At 45.3% G+C, this 18555-nt stretch overlaps 1 protein-coding gene across 1 annotated transcript in view; it reads right to left on the bottom strand.

Moving 5' to 3' along the window:
- Nucleotides 1–18555, bottom strand: part of RAB31 (RAB31, member RAS oncogene family) — an 85137-nt gene that overhangs the window by 10561 nt on the left and 56021 nt on the right. Inside the window, exon 7 of the mRNA XM_054164419.1 lies at nt 9663–9767. Coding sequence (XP_054020394.1) covers nt 9663–9767 — 105 coding nt within the window. The remainder of the gene's footprint in view (nt 1–9662; nt 9768–18555) is intronic.

The following is an 18555-nucleotide window of genomic DNA, read 5'->3' as shown; positions in this document are numbered from 1 at the left end:
ATTCAGTGGACTTTGTACTATATGAAGTCAGACATATCCACAGGTACAGATATGGTATCTTCTCTTACAGGTGGAGTCAAGGCACCTGATGGACTCTTAATCTTATATTTGCTTATGCTCCTATTTTAGCTTGGTTTCTCAGATCACAGATGTGCCATGAAGACACATGTAAATGTGCTCTTTGAATGTTTACAATCTGATAGCTTTTTTACCCTACATCCAAATTTTCTGTTTCAGTCATCACTTTGTTCCTTATCACCTCAATAGAGTTGTGATCCACCACAATGAGTATCTTCCAGAGTAGGAGATCATCATGTTGTTTGCCCCTTTTTTTCAGTTCTGAATATTACTTTCCCTCTTCAGAATTTTGTAATGAACATGACATAGAATCCCAGTATGCTTTGGTTTGGAAGGCACTTTTGAAGGTCATCTAGTCCAAACTCCCTGCAGTAAGCAGGGACATCTGCAACTAGATCAGAGTTGCTCAGAGTCCCAGCCAACCTGACTTGGAATGGCTCCAGGGATGGGGCTTCTACCACCTCTCTGGGCAGCTGTGTACCAGTGTTTCACCAACCTCAAATTAAAAAACTTTTTCCTTCCCTCTAGTCTAAATCTCCCTCTTTTAGTTTAAAACCATCACCCCTTGTCCTGTCATAACAGGTCCTGCTAAAAAACTCTGTCCCTATCTTTGTTTTAGGTCCTCTTTAAGTACTGAAAGGCCAGAAGATCTCCTTGGAGCCTTCTCTTCTCCAGGCTCAACAACCCAAACTCTGTCAGCTTGTCCTCATAGCAGAAGGGTACCAGCCCCCAGATAATTTTTGTGGCCTCCCCTGGCCCCACTCCAACAGGTCCAGGTCTCTCCTGTGTTGAGGACTCCAGAGCTGGACCCAACACTGCAGACGGGGTCTCAGGAGAGCAGAGCAGGGCAGAGGGGCAGAATCTCCTCTCTCCACCTGCTGCCCACCTCTGTTTGGATGCAGCCAACACATTTCCTTTTCTAGGATCTCTGTCATGGGGAAACAAGCTTATCTGTTGAGAGCCCTTTCCTAGAGCATAATGAGCTCTTATTTCCAGCCGATGTCAAAAGCCTCCTTCATATTCAAAACTGCCAAGAAGCTGAGTCACCTTCCTTATAAACATCAGCTGCTGAGACTTCTGTCCCTCCTTCCTGAAACTATGGGGATAACCTTTCCTGTGTTAAAGGCTGTGCTGTGGGAGGAGAGCTGGTGAGGTGCCAGCAGGCGGTTCAGGTTGCCACCTTGAAAGCAAATTATCCCCGAGAACCAGGAATGACCTACAGAGTGTGGTTAAACTCAGAGGACAAAAGGTATCTCTGAAGGGAATGGTGCCAGGAAGCTGTTTCAGTCTCATTTGGTTTCCTGGCTGTCTCAAGAAAGAGCACAGAGAATTTAAGTCTCTGTTTTGAATGCCCCTCTTTCTGAGGACTGTTGTTAGAATCCTACTACACATTTGATGCCTCTTCTGGCTAAATATCCACAGTGAAAAATTGTCCCACATGGCAAGTAATGAACCCAGACAAGAACATGGATATTTGGTTATGAGTCTAGGTTTGCTGATGACTTGGATTTTTTGCTGAGCTAGAATAGGTCCTGCACCTGCATGGTGCAATCCCAAGCACAAAATACAGGCTGAGGAGAAGGACTTGGGGGTGCTGGTGGGTGAAAAGCTGGACATGAGCTGGCAATGTGTGCTCACAGCTCAGAACCAACCGTGTCCTTGGCTGCATCCCCAGCAGCATGGGCAGCAGATGGAGAGAGAGATATTCTGCCCCTCTGCACTGCTCTGCTGACACCTCACCTGCAATGCTGGGTCCAGCTCTGAAGGCAAGAAGGACATGAGCTGTTAAGAGTGGGTCCAGAGGAGGGCATGAAAATGATCAGAGCGCTGGAGCACCTCTCCTATGAAGACAGTTTTGCCCTTTTGCTCTGCTCTGATGAGACTCCACCTGCAGTGCTAGGTCCAGCTCTGGAGACCTCAGCACAGGAGAGACATGGACCTGTTGGAGCAGGGCCAGAGGAGGCCACAAAAATGAACTGAAGGCTGAATCCACTCTGCTGTGAGGACAGGCTGAGAGAGCTGGGGTTGTTCAGCCTGGAGAAGAGAAGGCTCCAGGGAGACCTTAGAGCAGCCTTCCAGTATTTGAAGGGGGCTACAGGAGAGCTGGAGAGGGACTTTTTACAAAGGCATGGAGTGAGAGGGCAAGGGGTAATGGCTTCAAACTGGAAGAAGCTCCATTTAGAGTGGACATTAGGAATTCTTCCACGTGATGAGACACTGGAACAGGTTGCCCGGAGAAATTGTGGAGGCTCCAAGCCTGGAATTGTTCAGTGCCAGATTGGACAGGGCCTTGAGCAATCTGGTCTAGTGGAAGGTGTCCCTGTCCATGGCAGAGTGGTTGGAACTAGATGATCTTTAAGGTCCCTTCCAACCCAAATGACTCAGTGACTCTATGAACACTGTAAAGGGATTTTGAAATGCACCACAGCACCCAAGCTGCATCTTTTGTGTTAAACCTCTGAAAACTCACAACAGAGATTAGTCAGCAAAGCAGCTGGATTCTTTGAGATGACAAGAAGCAGGGATTTCTTTTATGAGGTGTTCAACCTACATTTCAACCCTGTTAAACAAGTGAAGAGAAACTGTTACTGTCCTCTGACTCATTTTTTATATAAGTCTTCTGACTTAAATGCTATTGCTTGCCCCCTCAAGTCCTGTTAGATTGGTAAACAGGAAGGGATTTGATGTTTGTTTTCTTCAATGGTATCTCTAAGACATGCAGCTGACTTCCTTATTGATTGGTACTTGTCGATATGTCATCAGAAGCATAGGGATCGTCTCTCTTAGTCCATAACAGATCATTCCCTGCTGTACTCCCTGCAGGGGAAGAGGATTTGAGTCATTAGGTGCTTATCTTATTTAAACATGTCATGGAGAGAGCAGGAACAGCACTGACTAGGTAAAAGAAGCATGAATTAAATGGACTTTGGGGAAAGGCATTTTTGTTTTCTAACAGTCCCAGAGTGTGGCAATCAGAAAGGTTGAGTGTTTCATCATAAATAAGGTGTGTCTCAGAGAACCTTTGACAGATGATGGCTTCTCAGGGAAGGTTTGAGAAAGCAAGGGCAGTGCTTTTCCAAGAAAGCTTTTTTCCTTTTTGTATTTTAAATACCACAGGGAGTCTCAGGGATTAAAAAAAATAAAATAAGTATTTCTGGCTGGAGAAATTTAACAGCCAGAAAAAAAGGAATCCTTACCACACTGATAAATCACAGAATCATGCAATCATTTCAGTTGGAGAAGTCCTTTAAGATCACTGACTACAACCTATTATCTAATGCTGCCACATCTGGTGCTAAACCATGTCCCTCAGCACCACATCTCTGCATCTTTTAAACACCTCCATGCATTGTGATTCAGCCACCTCCCTGGGGACCCTATGCCAGTGTTTGAGAACTCTTTCAGTGGAGAATTTTTTTCCTAATATCCAAACCAAACATCCTCATACAGACCTCACCAGAAGCCTCCAAATCCTCATCCACCTTAGTGCTGGATTTTCATAATGACATGATATTAAAAACCTGTTAATTGGTGTGACAACTAAACACAAGTTAGAACAGGTCTCTTACACTTCCAGTTTTGCAGGGCACTGCCTTCAGGTTTTCACAACTGCATTACAAAACTATTTCAGTAGCACTTTGACACTGTGTGTGTTGAAAGAGAGGTGATGGTGAACACTAATACCATGAGCTTCTCTTTGTGTTCCTAAAAACTACACAGCAGTCATAGGTGATGATGCAAATTAATCTGAATAGAAACAGCATTGGAGATAACAGAAACACAGGCATTTTGCAATCAGGACTCTTCTTCATCAACAGAGAAGGAACCCATCTTAAATTATACTTTTCAGACATGGTAAAGGCTGGATCGTGCTACATTAGCATTACTGGTGAAGCAACATCTCATCAGTACTTGATACAGTTTTGGCTTCTCACTACAAGAAGGATGTGGAGGTGCTGGAGTGGGTCCACAGAAGGGCAATGAAGCTGGTGAGGGGTCTAGAGTACAAGTCTGGTGAGGAGAGGCTGGAGGAACTGAGGTTGTTTAGCCTGGGGGAAAGGAGATTAAGGGGAGACCTCACTCTCTACAGCTACCTGAAAAGGAGGTTAGGGTGAGGTGGGGGTCAGTCTCTGCTCACTGGGAACAAGTGACAGGATGAGAGAAAATGGCCTCAAGTTGCACCAGGGGAAGTTTAGGTTGGACCAAAGGAAAAATTTCTTCCCCTGGGAGTAGTTAAACCCCAGCACTGGCTGCCTAGGGCAGAGGTGGAGTCCCCATCCCTGGAGGGATTTAAAAGCCTTGTAGATGTGGTGCTGAGGGACATGGTTTAGAGTTAGGAGTGCTGGGTTAATGGTTGAACGCAAGGACCTTGGAGGTCTTTTCCAACCTTAATGATTCTGTGATTCTATGATCATCCTGTGAGTTAACCTTCTCCTCTTAGCCTGCTAAATGCAGTCAGCTGTTGATTTTACAGTTTCTACCGAAGCCTTAGTTTTGGACACTATTTGTATCAAGCAATGAATTTACCCCTGGTCCAGCTGTTAAGAACCACATGTAATCAAAAGTGGATCTTAATCATAGAATCATGGACTGGTTTGGGTTGGAAGGGACCTTTAAGGTCATCTAGTCCAAGCCCCTTGCAATAAGCAGGGACATCTTCAACTAGAACAAGTTGCTCAGAGCCCCAAAAAACCTAACCTGGTGTTTCCAGGGATGAGGCTTCTGCCACCATTCTGGGTGACCTGGTCCATTTTTTTTACCATGCTGACTATAAAAAATTTCATCCCATCTAGTCTAAATCTCCCTTTTTAGTTTTAAACCACCACCCCTTGTCCCATCACAACAGGCCCTGCCAAAAACTTCGTCTCCATCTTTCATCTAGCCCCCCTTTAAGGCCACACTGTTATTAATGGTCAAGAACCCCACCGCACACCAACACTGATACAGAGTCCTTAGAGGGTTACCAGCGCCAATTAACAGAGGTGTTTGTTACAAACTGTTGTAGCCAGGCTCTCCTCTCATGAATGTTTTAATGTTTTAAAGAACATTGCTCTGTAGCCTGGTGGAAAGCAACATCGAGGGTAGGGGGGGAAAAAAAGACTAATCCTGCATCTTAGCATTGTCCTTTGAAGCTTTTCACAAACCTGGTTGAAGCCTGAACTCTTCTGCAGATTAGGTGAGGGGGTGGAGGTATGCAGTAGCTGGACTATTTCATCAGCTGTCCTGATTTCAGAACAGTGCTGAAGAGATCACAGCAGGGTGTCCTGTGATGCTCTTTGCAGAAGAACTGAAGCTGCAACTGTGAAGACCTTGAAGGCCAAAATGCCAAATCCTTTTCTTCAAGTACCCCCAAGACACAACCTGCAGCCTTCAAAAGGGTTTCTTTTCCAGATGATTGTTCAGCTCCCCTCACTGCTAAATTCAACTCAAAACCAACCTAAAGCACTACAAGAACATGCTTCTAAGCCATGTAAAACCTTCCATGGAGTGATCCATCAAGGGGTACAACCCTCTTTCAGATAAAAATCAGCTTTCAGTTCTGATTTTCCAGTGTAAGAATGAAGAGGGACTTACGTAGGCCCTCCTTGAACTCCAGTTTAAGGCTGTGCACCTGGGTTAATTTTTGTTTACGTGGTGGTAACAGACATCTCTTCGATGCTGTCTTCAAGCAGTAGCTAAACTTCCCTTTGAAATAATGGTTTCTCCTTGCCAAGATTAATGGTGTTCTGTGCTGTTACTGTGCTTCTTCTGTATTGGTGTACATTGTATTTATCATGGCAGTTCAAAAAGCCTTATCCCAAAAAGCCATTTTTTCCTTAAAATATCCCCAGCCTCTGTTCATAATCCCTGTCTTTGTGGCAACAGTTTTGCAAATAGGAGACAGTGCAAAAACCCATCAGGTCTGTTGAAAGGCCTCATGAAACAACAGCATTAAGAGGTACAGAATCATAGAAGTGTTTTGATTGGAAGAGATCTTTAAGATCAAGTCCATTAACCCAGCACTGCCAAATTCACCTCTAAACCATGTCCCTCAGCATCACATGTACACAGATTTTAAACCCGCCCATGGATGTGGACTCCACCACTTCCCTGGGCAGCCTGTTCCAGGGTTTGACAAACCTGTATGGGAAGCAATTATTCCTAATGTCCAACCTAAACCTCCCCTGGTACCACTGGAGGCTGTTCCTTGGGAGAAAAGACCAGAAGCTCCCTCCCTCTGTTGCCCCAATCTCTTTTCAAGGAGTGGTACAGAGTGAAGTCTCCCCTCAGCCTCCTTTTCTAAAGGCTGAATAATTCCAGTTCCCTCAGCTGCTCCTCACAAGATCTGTTCTCCAGAGCCTTCACCAGCTTCATTGCCCTTCTCTGGACATGCTCCAGCACTTCAGTGTCCTCTTGTAGTGATGGGCCCAAAACTGAAGCCAATATTTGAGGTGAGGCCTGGAATGAAACACTGCACACTTCTTATGGGAGTGTTAATTTTTTTAAGGGAGTGTTAATTCTTAACTGCTAAAGACAACTTCTAGAGACAGAAAGTAGGAAAAGAAATTCAAATGTAGCACCATATTAAAACATACAGAAAAGAAAAGGTCCTATGAGCCATACTGGGCATGGTTGCTATTCAAAGCAAATGGTAACTAACAGCTCACTTTCTACTGACAGCCACTATTTTGGACAGGAGCACTCTGTGCTGGGTTAAGAACTGGCTGGAGGGCCAGGCCCAGAGAGTGGTGGTGAATGGTGCCACTTCCAGCTGGCAGCCAGTCATTAGTGGTGTCCCCCCAGGAATCAGTGCTGGGCCTCATCCTGTTTAATAACTTTACTGATGATCTGGATGAGGGGGTTGAGTCCATCATCAGTAAGTTTGCAGATGACACCAAGCTGGGGGCAGGAGGGCTCTACAGAGCGGCCTTGACAGGCTGGACAGATGGGCAGAGTCCAAGGGCATGAGATTTAACACATCTTCCAACCTGGTAGATTCTGTGATTCCAAATTTCCAAGCTATTCAGGTAGCTCTCTTTGCATCAAACAAACAACATAGTCTCAGATAAGCTTCTGGTTTAAACTGCAGGATCCCCAAGGAATACTGAAAGACCAGCCACAACACGCATTTCGAAGCAGCAATTAAATCCTAGGTAAGCCACCCACTACCTGCACACAGCCCTTTTCCCACAGCAAATGATGTGAGAAACCTAGTTTGTTCTAAATCGTAGAATCATAGAAACACAGAATCATAGAATGGTTTGGGTTGGAAGTGACCTCCATAGGTCATCAAGTCCAACCCCCTCTGCAGTCAGCAGAGGCATCCTCAACTAGATCAGGCTGCCCAGAGCCCTGCTGAGCCTCACCTTGAATATCTCTAGGAATGGGGCCTCAACTACCTCTCAGGGCAACCTGTTCCAGTGTTCCACTAGCCTCAAAGTAAAGAACTTCTTCCTGACATTCAACCTAAATCTACTCTTCTCTAGTTTGAAACCATTGCCCCTTGTCCTATCACTACAGCCTGCTTTATTGAAATCAGAGACATCCTGAAATCAGAGATATTTAAAACATTTATTAGGGTTAATCATTGTAAGTTAAAAAGCCACAAAACCTACATTTAAGGAAAAAAAACCAAACAAACAAAACAGAAACCCCAAAGAACTCCAAATCCCACACTATTAGGTATGATACAATTAGTATGTAAACTAGAAAGCATTAACAGATGGCAGCATCCCATGTATGAAGTGAGTAGGTCCAGCCTAGTCAAAGGCCTTATATAAAACTACTTCCTTCATTATCATCTCTTTAGACCAGTTCCTGACCAGCCAGAAAATCAAGTAACCCACAACTGGTGGCTCATAGCCTTGAGTCATGGTGCAAACAAGCTCCACCAAACATCCCCAGCACTGCAGCCGGTGCCTCAGGTCTGCTGCCAGCTCTCTTGAGAAACAAACCAGTCTTGGATAAATGCAGGAGTAACTGGCCAGCCTCGAACTGCAGCATTATTTGTTAGTAGTAGTAGTATTATCACTGTTATTAAAGCAGATCAGCTTACAGAGTATTATTATCATTATTATTAAAGCAGATCAGCTTACAGAGTCAGGTGCTCCTCACAGTCATTTAGGTTTTCATCAGCCCTTAACTACCAAGATGAATTCCAGTCACTACTGAAAGTTTTCACTCTGAGATGGTTTGTTGGGGTTTTTTTGTATATTTATGAAGGGCAAATGGCACTTTCCAAGCAACAAAAGGAGCAGAAATAATGGAGTTTACATTTGAAAATCACAGTTTTTAAATTCCCTGACTTGGAGAAACAAAGCTGCTCTTATAGCTCTGAGGAAGAGCAGAAAGGCAACACCATTGCTGAAGGAAGCTTCAGAGAAAGTCTTCAGAGGAAATGTGAGCTGCTCTGCACACTGGGCCCTTATTTCTTCACCTGTGGTTTCAGAGTTTCTCCAGAGCTCACCAAAACTCAAATCTAAAGAATTTACACAACCTAATTCCTTGTTCATTTAAGTATTTTCCTTGATGACTAAAAGCAGAACAAGGTGATTTAGCTTTGGCACACCAAAATGTAAAAATACCTTTGAGACTACTTAGGCAGCATTTGAATTTTAAAGTCTGCCACAGATCCATGTTACTGCTTCCAATTTTAAACTGTTTTAACATATAAAACTGAGATGCTTCACACACAGCTCAATGGTGGCCTGCTCCACAAATTCATGGAATCACAGAATGCTTTAGGTTGGAAAGGACCTTTAAAAGTCCTCTAGAACAACCCCCCTGCAGTGAGCATCTTCAACTAGATCAGGTTGCTCCTAGATCAGGTTCACAGAAATGCAACCAGCTTTAGCAGAGGAGTTGGACTAGATGATCTTCAGAGGTCCCTTCCAACGCTCACCAGTCCATGATTTAGACAAGCATATTGTCTGCAACTTCTTTCTGGAGCAGACTGGAACTGCATGGAGTCCAGCAGCCTCCTCCATGCCAACTCCTTTCACATGCACAGCACCTCCTGACACAGATTTTGACTTTCAGCCTGTAAGAACTGCCCTCACTCAACCTTTGGATCCATTTTCTTTTCTGGTTAGCAAATTCAGTCCATTTCTTGATGCTGTTTACTGGAAGTATGAGATGAAGCTACGGATTTAGAAAAGTACTGAACCAGGTGGCAGAGAAACTCTAAGCCAAAATTCAGGTTTTGTGAGGTTGTTTTCACCCTATGATTACAGAGAATAATCTAAATATGTGCCCAATCTACTTTTCACTGTAAGAAGTTTTGGCTGCAAATCTAAATGTAATATATAAAATTATATTTTTTAATGAAACAAACAAAAAACCCAGTCACTGGTTTCAACAGAGACTCAGAGCACTCTGAGATTGTCATTCTGAGAGGATATCAGAGAGGATTTTCCACCTAGGTTTTGCAAGATCCCTTTGAAGCAAAGCCTTCTACTTCTAGTCCTTGTGTTATTGCTCATGGAAAATGTTAAAATTGCTGCTTTCAAGATAAGGAGCCATGTCACTGAGATCACAAAAGCCCTTTCTCAGTGAAAACAAACAGCAAATGGTGCTGGTTTTCAAGTGGGGTCATCAGCACCTACTACCAGCACCAGGACTAGGAGGGCTATGACGTTGCTTTGGCTCATGAAGTTTGATTGATACATTCTTTTCACCTCCACCAGGAGAGAGGGGTGGAACTCGCTGACCTGAAACACAGAAGAGGAGAGAGACTTCAATTTTCCCTCATGTAGGAACAACACCAACAGGTAACAGAATGGTAGAATGATTCATCTTGCACAAGAATGACATCTAGAATCATAGAATCATAAATGGTCTGGGTTGGAAGGGACCTCCAAAGGTCATCTAATCCAACCCCCTCTGCAGTAAGCAGGGACATCCTCAACTAGATCAGGCTGCCCAGAGCCCTGTTGAGCCCCTTTTAAGTATCTCCACAGATGGGGCCCCAACCACCTCCCTGGGCAGCCTGTTCCAGTGTTGCACCACCCTCATAGTAAAGAACATGTTCCTAACATTCAATCTAAATCTGCTCTTCTCTAAATTCAAACCACTGCCCCTCATCCTATCACCACAAGCCATTGTAAACAGTCTCTCTTCATCCTTCTTGTAGCCCCCTTCAGGTTAGTAGGCTGCTATTAGGTCTCCCCAGAGCCTTCTCTTCTCCAGGCTGAACAACTCCAGCTCCCTCAGCCTGTCCTTGTAGGAGAGGTGCTCCAACCCCCTGATCATGCTTGTGGCCCTCCTGTGAACCAGCTCCATCAGGTCCATGTTTGTCGTATTTTGAGGGCTCCAGACCTGGACACAGTACTCTAGGTGAGGTCTCACCAGAGCAGAGCAAAGTGGTAGAACCTCATGGTGCTTATTTAAGGAGATTGGAACACAAGCCCTATGAGGAAAGACTGAGGAAGCTGGGGTTGCTTAGCCTGGAGAAAAGGAGACTCAGGGGTGACCTTATCACTCTCTACAACTACCTGAAGGGAGGTTGTAGACAGATGGATGATGGTCTCTTCTCCCAGGCAGCCAGTACCAGAACAAGAGGACACAATCTCAGGCTGCACCAGGGGAGGTTTAGGTTGGATGTTAGGAAGATGTTCTATACAGAGAGAGTGATTGCCCATTGGAATGGGCTGCCTGAGGAGGTGGTAGAGTCACCATCATTGGAGGTGTTCAGGAGGAGACTTGATGGGGTGCTTGGTGCCATGGTTTAGTTGTTTAGGTGGGTTGGATTGGTTGATGGGTTGGACGCGATGATCCTGAAGGTCTCTTCCAACCTGGTTTATTCTATTGTTCTATTGTGTCTAATGTGCCCAGCATTTAGTCCTTGTACTGCTGAAGCCCTTAATTAAACCAGTTCTAAACCAGAAGTGATTGTCTCTACTCAGCATTGGTGAGACCACACCTTGAGTCCTGGGTTTAGTTTTGGGGCCCTCACTACAAGAGAGACATTGAGGTGCTGGATTGTGTCCAAAGAAGGGCAATGAAGCTGGTGAAAGGTCTGGAGAACAGGTCTGGTGAGGAGCATCTGGGCAGCTCGGGTTGTTTACCTTGGAGAAAAGGAGGCTGAGGGCAGGAGACCTTCTTGCTCTCTACACCTACCTGAAAGGGACATGGTTCAGTACCACAGTTGACAATGGTTGGACTCAACAATTGTGAAGGTTTTCTCCAACCAAAATGATGCTATGATAAATGTGAGTTGCCTGTACTTGAATAAGAAAACAATCTGTTCTTGTCATCACATCCCTCCCTCTTCTGAGGGGTACCCAAATCTTTCCAGTTGACATCTTTCATTACTTAACACCACCCCCTCCTCTCCAAACTCTCCTGACTTTTTAATCATCTTATGGGGTGATTGGTTTAAGTGTCTGAGAGAATTTCTGCCATCACAGGAGAGCTGCAGCTCTCTCCCAAGGGCAGAAGGCACTGTTCTGACTCCCTCACCCATGTGCCCTTTGAGTATTGCTGCTTTTTTTTTTTGTCTGAACAGCTTCCTACTCATGGACAACACACAATGTGCTTGGTAATTAAAATTGCAGACAGAAAACCAAGATACTCCCAGGTTCAATCTGTCTCTGATGTGGGCCTGGCTTTTCTATTACACCCACAGTGTGAGACCTCCACCAGTTATCTTGCAGAGCTTACAGTCATGGTCTCACACTTCCCTCTTACCTTGTGGACTTCATGACAAAGCTTTCTGCAGAGGACTCTCCTTTCTCTTAATTACTCTTGGTTTTCCTGTCACCCATGTTGAATAACAACAGTTAAAGTATTTAATCTTTGTTTGTTATATGTCACTTTAAGAGAGCACAAAGTTCCTGTGAACCAACTATCTGAATCCAGGTGGATTTTACAGTTCAGACTTCCCCATCCTTTGCTGCTCTCTCTTGCCAACTGTTCCAGGAAATATGTATCTATGCTGATGCCTGAGACCTACAAGTCACCTGGAGGAGTGGTTGTGGGAGGGTGATGCTAAAGCATTCAGGTAAAATCCAATCTCAGTGAAATGAAACAGCAAAACTTCATCTGTAAAACTCATCCTGAAATTCTCTTTGCTCAAGCCCATCAAAATCTCACCTCTTACTCAGTCCTGGACAGGGATGTTCTACACCAAAGTGTGACTTTTGAAGTAGGTAATCTCAGGTGCTTTCACAACTGAATGGGAGGAGGAAAATGCCTCACATTGCTAAGCTACAGATACTCTGGTCTAACAAAATGATAAATGGGTATCATCTTGTGGGCTGAACAACATCTAAGCACATTACAATGCTGCACTCCACTGAGGTCACTAAAAATCAGCTTCACTCCCTGCTTGCATTCTGGACTTTGTGAGTGCCCTTCCAGAGATAAATAAGCAGGATGGGTGGTTGCAGACACAGCTGTAACATGTATTACTTTTGTTGGGAGACAAAGAGAATCCACCAATCCTTAAAACTCTAGGGAATATGAAGAGCATAGGACCTGTGAGAGGCTTTCCAGGAAGGTATCCCTGTGGTTGCAGAGACCTGCAGAGAACTTCTGCATGATAGAATCACAGAATCACAGCAATGGTGGGGGTACCTCTGGACAACATCTAGTCCAACAACCCTGATAAAGCAGGGTCACCCCAAGCATGTTGCCTAAGATCACTACATCCAAGGAGGCTGGAATCTCTCCAGAGAAGGAGACTCTACAACCTCTCTGGGTAGCCTGCTCCAGGGTTCTGGCACCCTTACAGCAATGATTTTTTTCTCATGGAAAAAGTTCAGAAGTTCAGATGGAACTTCTGTGTTCAAGTTTGTTCCTGTTACCCCTTCTCTGGCTGCTGGGCAGCACTGAAGAGTCTGGCCCCATCCTCTTGCCACTCACTCCTTACGATATTGATAAACATTGAGAAAATCTCCTCTCAGGCTACTCTTCTCCAGGCTGAACAGCCCCAGGCCTTCCTTCCTCACAGAGATGCTCCAGTCCCCTCATCATCCTCATGGCAGTCTGTTGGACCATGTCACTCTTGAACTGGGAAGCCGACAACAGGACCCAGTACTACAGATGTGGCCTCAAAAGGGCAGAGTAGAGGGGGAGGAGAACCTCCCTCAACCTGCTGGCCACATTCTTCTTCATGCACCCTAGGAAACCATTGGCCTTCTTGGCCACAGGAGCACACTGCTGGCTCATGATAAACTTCTTGTCCAACAGCACTCCCAGGCCTTTCTCCACAGCTGCTTTCCAGCAGGTGAACCCTTAACTTCTGGTGTTCCATGGGCTTATTCCTCCCCAGGTGCAGGACCCTACATTTTCCCTTGTTGAATGTCATGAGGTTCCCCTCTGCCCATCTTGCCTGCCTGTCCAGGTCTCACTGAACGGCAGCACAGCCTGACAGGGTGTCACTACTCCTCCCAGCCTGGTCTTTTGCATTAGGTACCTCCCAAGTGCTCTCAAATCAGCCCCAGCCAAAGCCAAACCTTTGTGATCTGACTCAGAGCACAGCACAGACAAAAACACCAGGACCTAGAGACACAGTTTCCATAACTTACCATTAACCAAATACTCTCTACACATCTGGTTCTTCCAACATCAAGTTTGTAAGAGAAGAGCTTCTAAGCTTTAGAAGTCTGCATTAAACAATTTTGATACCTCTATTCCTTCTCATTCAGCATTTCATGTATCTTATGAGTACTAAGTCCTGAGGTACCCTTGGTGTGTGTGCAGAGAAGCAGGAGAACTTCTCCCTGGAGCAAAACCATTTGCAGGCTTCAAGGTCAGTCAGCACTTTGTCCAGTTCAGAGCAGGACACAATGTATGCCTTGATTTATTTCACTTCTCAAAACAATAAAACCCAAGCAGATAACAACTACAAATAATAAAGAGGAGGGGAAAAATACCTCTAGCCATAATATTTGCTGATTAGTTACTGTGCCCTTTGAACTAGGAGCAGTTTGTCATTAACTAGTTTTGTTTGTTGCTGTTTGGATACTATCACACCACCTCCTTGACTTCAATACAAGGAAATAAACCTTTAAACAGGATAAAATCTTCTCAACTCAGAGAATTATTTTTTTTTTCTTTTCACCAGGGGATTTTGCCCTCCCCTATCATTTCTCACATTACCAGATTTAATAAACCACCAAGTGAAACCATTCTAGTTTTGGGAACAAGACTTACCCTTGCCAAAAGAGCTTTTATCATCTGATGCATACTGGACGGGAGTAATCTTGGAGTACAAAACTCAGCCTAACACCTGAGAAAAAGCTCTTGAAGCACAAACCTCAGTCTAATACCTGAGAAGTTCTTGGAGCACAAAATTCAGCCTAAGACCCAAGAAAAAGCTCCTGCAGAACAAAATTTAGCCTAACACCTGAGAAGAAGCTTGAGCACAAAACTCAATCTAATACCTCAGCTCAAGCTCTTGGAGCACAAAACTCAGTCTAGCACAAGAAGAAGCTTTTGGAGCATAAAACTCATCCTAACACCTGTGAAGAAGCTCCTAGAGCACAAAATTCAGCCTAACACCAGAGCACAAGCTCATGGAGCACAAAACTCAGTCTAACACATGAGAAGAAGCTCTTGTAACACAAAATTCAGCCTAATACCGAGAAGAAGTTCTTAGAGATCAAAACAGAGTCTAACACCTGAAGACAAACTGTGCAGCAAATGATAGGATGATTTTTCACCAAGGGCCTGGGGAAGTGAATAAAAATAATCCTTCAGAAATCTGTTTGACTGATGGTCTCTCCCTGGGCCTCCTTGACAGTGGGTGGTGTAACAGAGAAAGGTTCAAGCAGCAGCAGCAGCTGAAGGCTGAGCAGTGAAATGCTGAGCCTGCACCAACTCGTCCTGCTTTGAAACCACCTCAATCAGTGCTGCTACCTAAAAGCACCGTGATCATCTCATCTTGTCATTCAGCTCGGGATTAATATGGCATCAATATTGCTGACATCAACTCAAACAGAGGTGGCACTGAGCTGAGCTCACCAGAGGTCATCAACTGAATTCATTTTGGAAAGTACATGAAGTATGTGCTCATGTAGAACATGTCTCTCACTGGTGTGTGTGGCCTCTGTTCCAGAGCAAGAAAAAACACCCCTGCAACAGCTGACCAACAGCATTGCTCATTGACGCTTTCTCTCTCACACAGATGGTGTCAGAGAGGAGTTCTGACACCCAGCCCTGCAATGCTCCTGAAGAAATAAAAAGGTTAAGATAATTCCTCTTCAAACCAAAGACCAACTCAAAAGGTCCATGGGAGATTGAATTCATCCACTGCCTAACTTAAAAAACAAAAACCAGATCACACATACAGTCTTGTCTCCATTTTGGAGAGCAGGACACAGCCACCCAACTTGCCAAAGGTCACTAGTAGCACATAGAAGGTGCCCCCAAAGGTCATCTTGTCCAACTTCTCTGTAGTCAGCAGAGACATCTGGAACTAGACCAGGTTGCTCAGAGCCCCAGACAGCCTGACCTGGAATGTTGCCAGGGATAGGGGGGCAACCTGGGTCAGTGTTTCAGTGCCTCCACTGGAAGAAAAACTTTTTCCTTCTCTCTAGTCTAAGTCTCCCTCTTTTAGTTTAAAACCATCACCCCTTGTCCTGCCATAATGGGCCCTGCTAAAAAGCCTCCCCCCATCTCTCCTGTAGGCCCCCTTTAAGTACTGAAAGGCCAAGGAAGGTCTCCCCAGGACCTTCTAATCTTAGGATTCCAGATGAAACAGTCAATCACACAGAGAAAACCAGCTGCACATACATTTCTCTGACAAGTCTGCAGCTGAGATGGTGGAATGAGGAACTTAGATTATTCAGTTAAATATCTGACTATGTATTTTGGGTTCTTTTCACTAATGTTTAGATTGTATTTCCTGGATTTTGTGCAACAAAATGCAGCTCTACAATTTCCTGAAGAGGTCTTGGTGTTCTCCATGATCTCAGTCCAGTAAACACACCAGGGTGTGTAAAATAATGTGTCACAAGAGGCTGCTGAAATGTAGGGTCACAGAAATTGGCATGGTTCCCAAGTGAACCACCCAGGTTAGCAGGTGAGAAGAACTAAATCAATCCCATCTCCTCCTTTCTCCCATTTTTTAATTGGGATGAGGCAATCTAGGATGAAGGTCAGTCTTCTCCAAAGCCTGGTAGAGTTCCAACTCCTGCTATTGAATGTGAGACTTGTGAAAGTAAAGAGCTTAATCAGCACTCTGGGAGCTGCATTTCTGACAGTGCCAGAGGCAGAGATTTGGAATTTTGAGAGGGTGGGACAAGAAGTGAACAAAATGGGAAGGGAGAGAAATGAAAAGTGGAGCAGGGAAGCGGGAGAGAGAGGAGGGGCTGGGCGACAGCTCTGTGAGCAGAACTTGAAGAAAGGCAGAGGGGGGTTGCTGTGCTGCAGCTGGAAGCAGGATGATGCATCACCACTCTAGTGAAATCTGCTTTCTTTGTTCCCTTTTGAATGTGATGTTACAAGCTGTGACAGACATTAGCTCTGAGTTGTGCTTTTTGGGTTTGTTTGGTTGGGTTTTTCTAACATGAAAGAAGTGTGGTCACTGACCTGTAGAAGGCTGCCTGGAAGGCTGCCTGACAGCTGCTGCAGCTCAGGTGAGCTTTTCTCATGGCTCACCTGATAAAATCTCAGAATACAGGATAGTTTGGTTGGAAATGATCTTTAAGATCATTGACTCCAACTGTAAACCCAATACTGCCAGGTCACCACTAAACCATGTTCTTCAGCACCACATCTACACAGCTTTAAAATAGCTCCAAGGGTGGTGACTCCAGCACTTCCCTGGGCAGCCTGTTCCAGGGCTTGACAACCCTTTAAGTGAAGAAACTTTTCCTAATATTCAACCTTAACCTCCCCTGGTGCAACTTCAGGCCATTTCCTCTCATCCTATTGCTTGTTCCTCAGGAGAAGAGACCAACCCCTCACTCCAGCCTCCTTTCAGGTAGTTTTTCAGTAGAGGGGGAGAAGGTCTCCCCTGAGCCTCCAGGCTAAACAGTTCCCTCAGCTGCTCCTCATAAGCTTGTGCTACAGAATTACAGATTCACAATGGCTGGGGTTGGAAGGGATATTAAAGATCATCTAGTTCCAACTATGCCATGGGCAGAGACACCTCCTACTAGACCAAGTTACTCAAACCCCATCCAACTTGGCTCTGAACACGTCTCTGGGCAACCTGGTATTAGTTCACCATGATATTAATACAGACTTCTTAATATCTAATATAGAACTACTCTCTTCCAGTTTTAAACTGTTAACACTTCATCCTACCATACACTCCCTGATAAGGAGTCTCTTTCATCTTTCCTGTAGGTCCCCAAGGCCTAAGTAGTGGTAGAACAGATAAAAAATGGTCAGAGCCCTCTCCTAAAATTGCTAGGTAAGCCCCTGGAAAGCACTGTTCTCCCTAAACCTCACTAATCACAGAATCATTCAGGTTAGAAAAGACCCTTGGGATCAAGTAGTCCAACCATCAACCCTGCTCTACAAAGTTCACCCCTGAACCACATCCCTAAGTACCACATCCAAACAACCATCTACAAAGCACAGCAGAAGGCAGCAGGCACTTCTTACCCAACAGTTCTGGAGCTCGCATACAAGACTCTTTCTGCATCTGTAGGACTTGGGACAGTCATTCTGCTTATCTCCCCAAAGCCTTTGAATCCAGTTTCACTGGTGTTCTAGAAGTTGGGTGGGCCACTAGATGGGTAAAGAACTGGCTTGATGGCCTCACCCAAAGAGTGGCTGTCAATGGGTCCATGTCCCAGTGGAGGCCAGTGACAAGCAGAGTCCCTCAGGGATCAGTCCTGGGACCAGTCTTGTTCAACATCTTTGTGGGTGCCATGGACAGTAGCATTGAGTGCACCCTCAGCAAGTTTGCTGATGACACCAAGCTGTGTGGTACAGCAGACACACTGGAGGGAAGGCATGCCATCCAGAGGGACCTTGACAGGCTGGAGAGGTGGGCACAAGTCAACCTCATGAGGTTCAACAAGACCAAATGCAGGGTCCTGCATCTGGGTCGAGGCAATCCCAGGCACAAATCCAGGCTGGGCAGTGACTGGCTGGAAAGCAGCCCTGAGGAGTGAGACTTGGGGGTGCTGGTGGACAAGAAGCTCAACATGAGCTCTCAGTGTGCACTTGCAGCCCAGAAGGCCAATCAGATCCTGGGCTGCATCAAGAGAAGTGTGGCCAGCAGGTCAAGGGAGGTGATTCTCCCCCTCTGCTCAGCTCTGGTGAGACCCTACCTGGAGTACTGTGTCCAGTTCTGGAGCCCCTATTACAAGAGGGATATGGACGTGCTGGAAGGTGTCCAGAGAAGGGCCACAGGGATGATCAGAGGGCTGGAGCACCTCTCCTGTGAGGACAGACTGAAAGAGTTGGGGCTGTTCAGTCTGGAGAAGAGAAGGCTCCGAGGTGACCTTATTGTGGCCTTCCAGTATCTGAAGGGGGCCTACAAGAAGGCTGGGGAGGGACTTCTCAGGATATCAGGTAGTGATAGGACTAGGGGGA

Source organism: Dryobates pubescens, chromosome 9 (genome assembly GCF_014839835.1).
Source record: "Dryobates pubescens isolate bDryPub1 chromosome 9, bDryPub1.pri, whole genome shotgun sequence".
Lineage (NCBI taxonomy): Eukaryota > Metazoa > Chordata > Aves > Piciformes > Picidae > Dryobates > Dryobates pubescens.
This window is presented reverse-complemented; position numbering and strand designations above follow the sequence as displayed.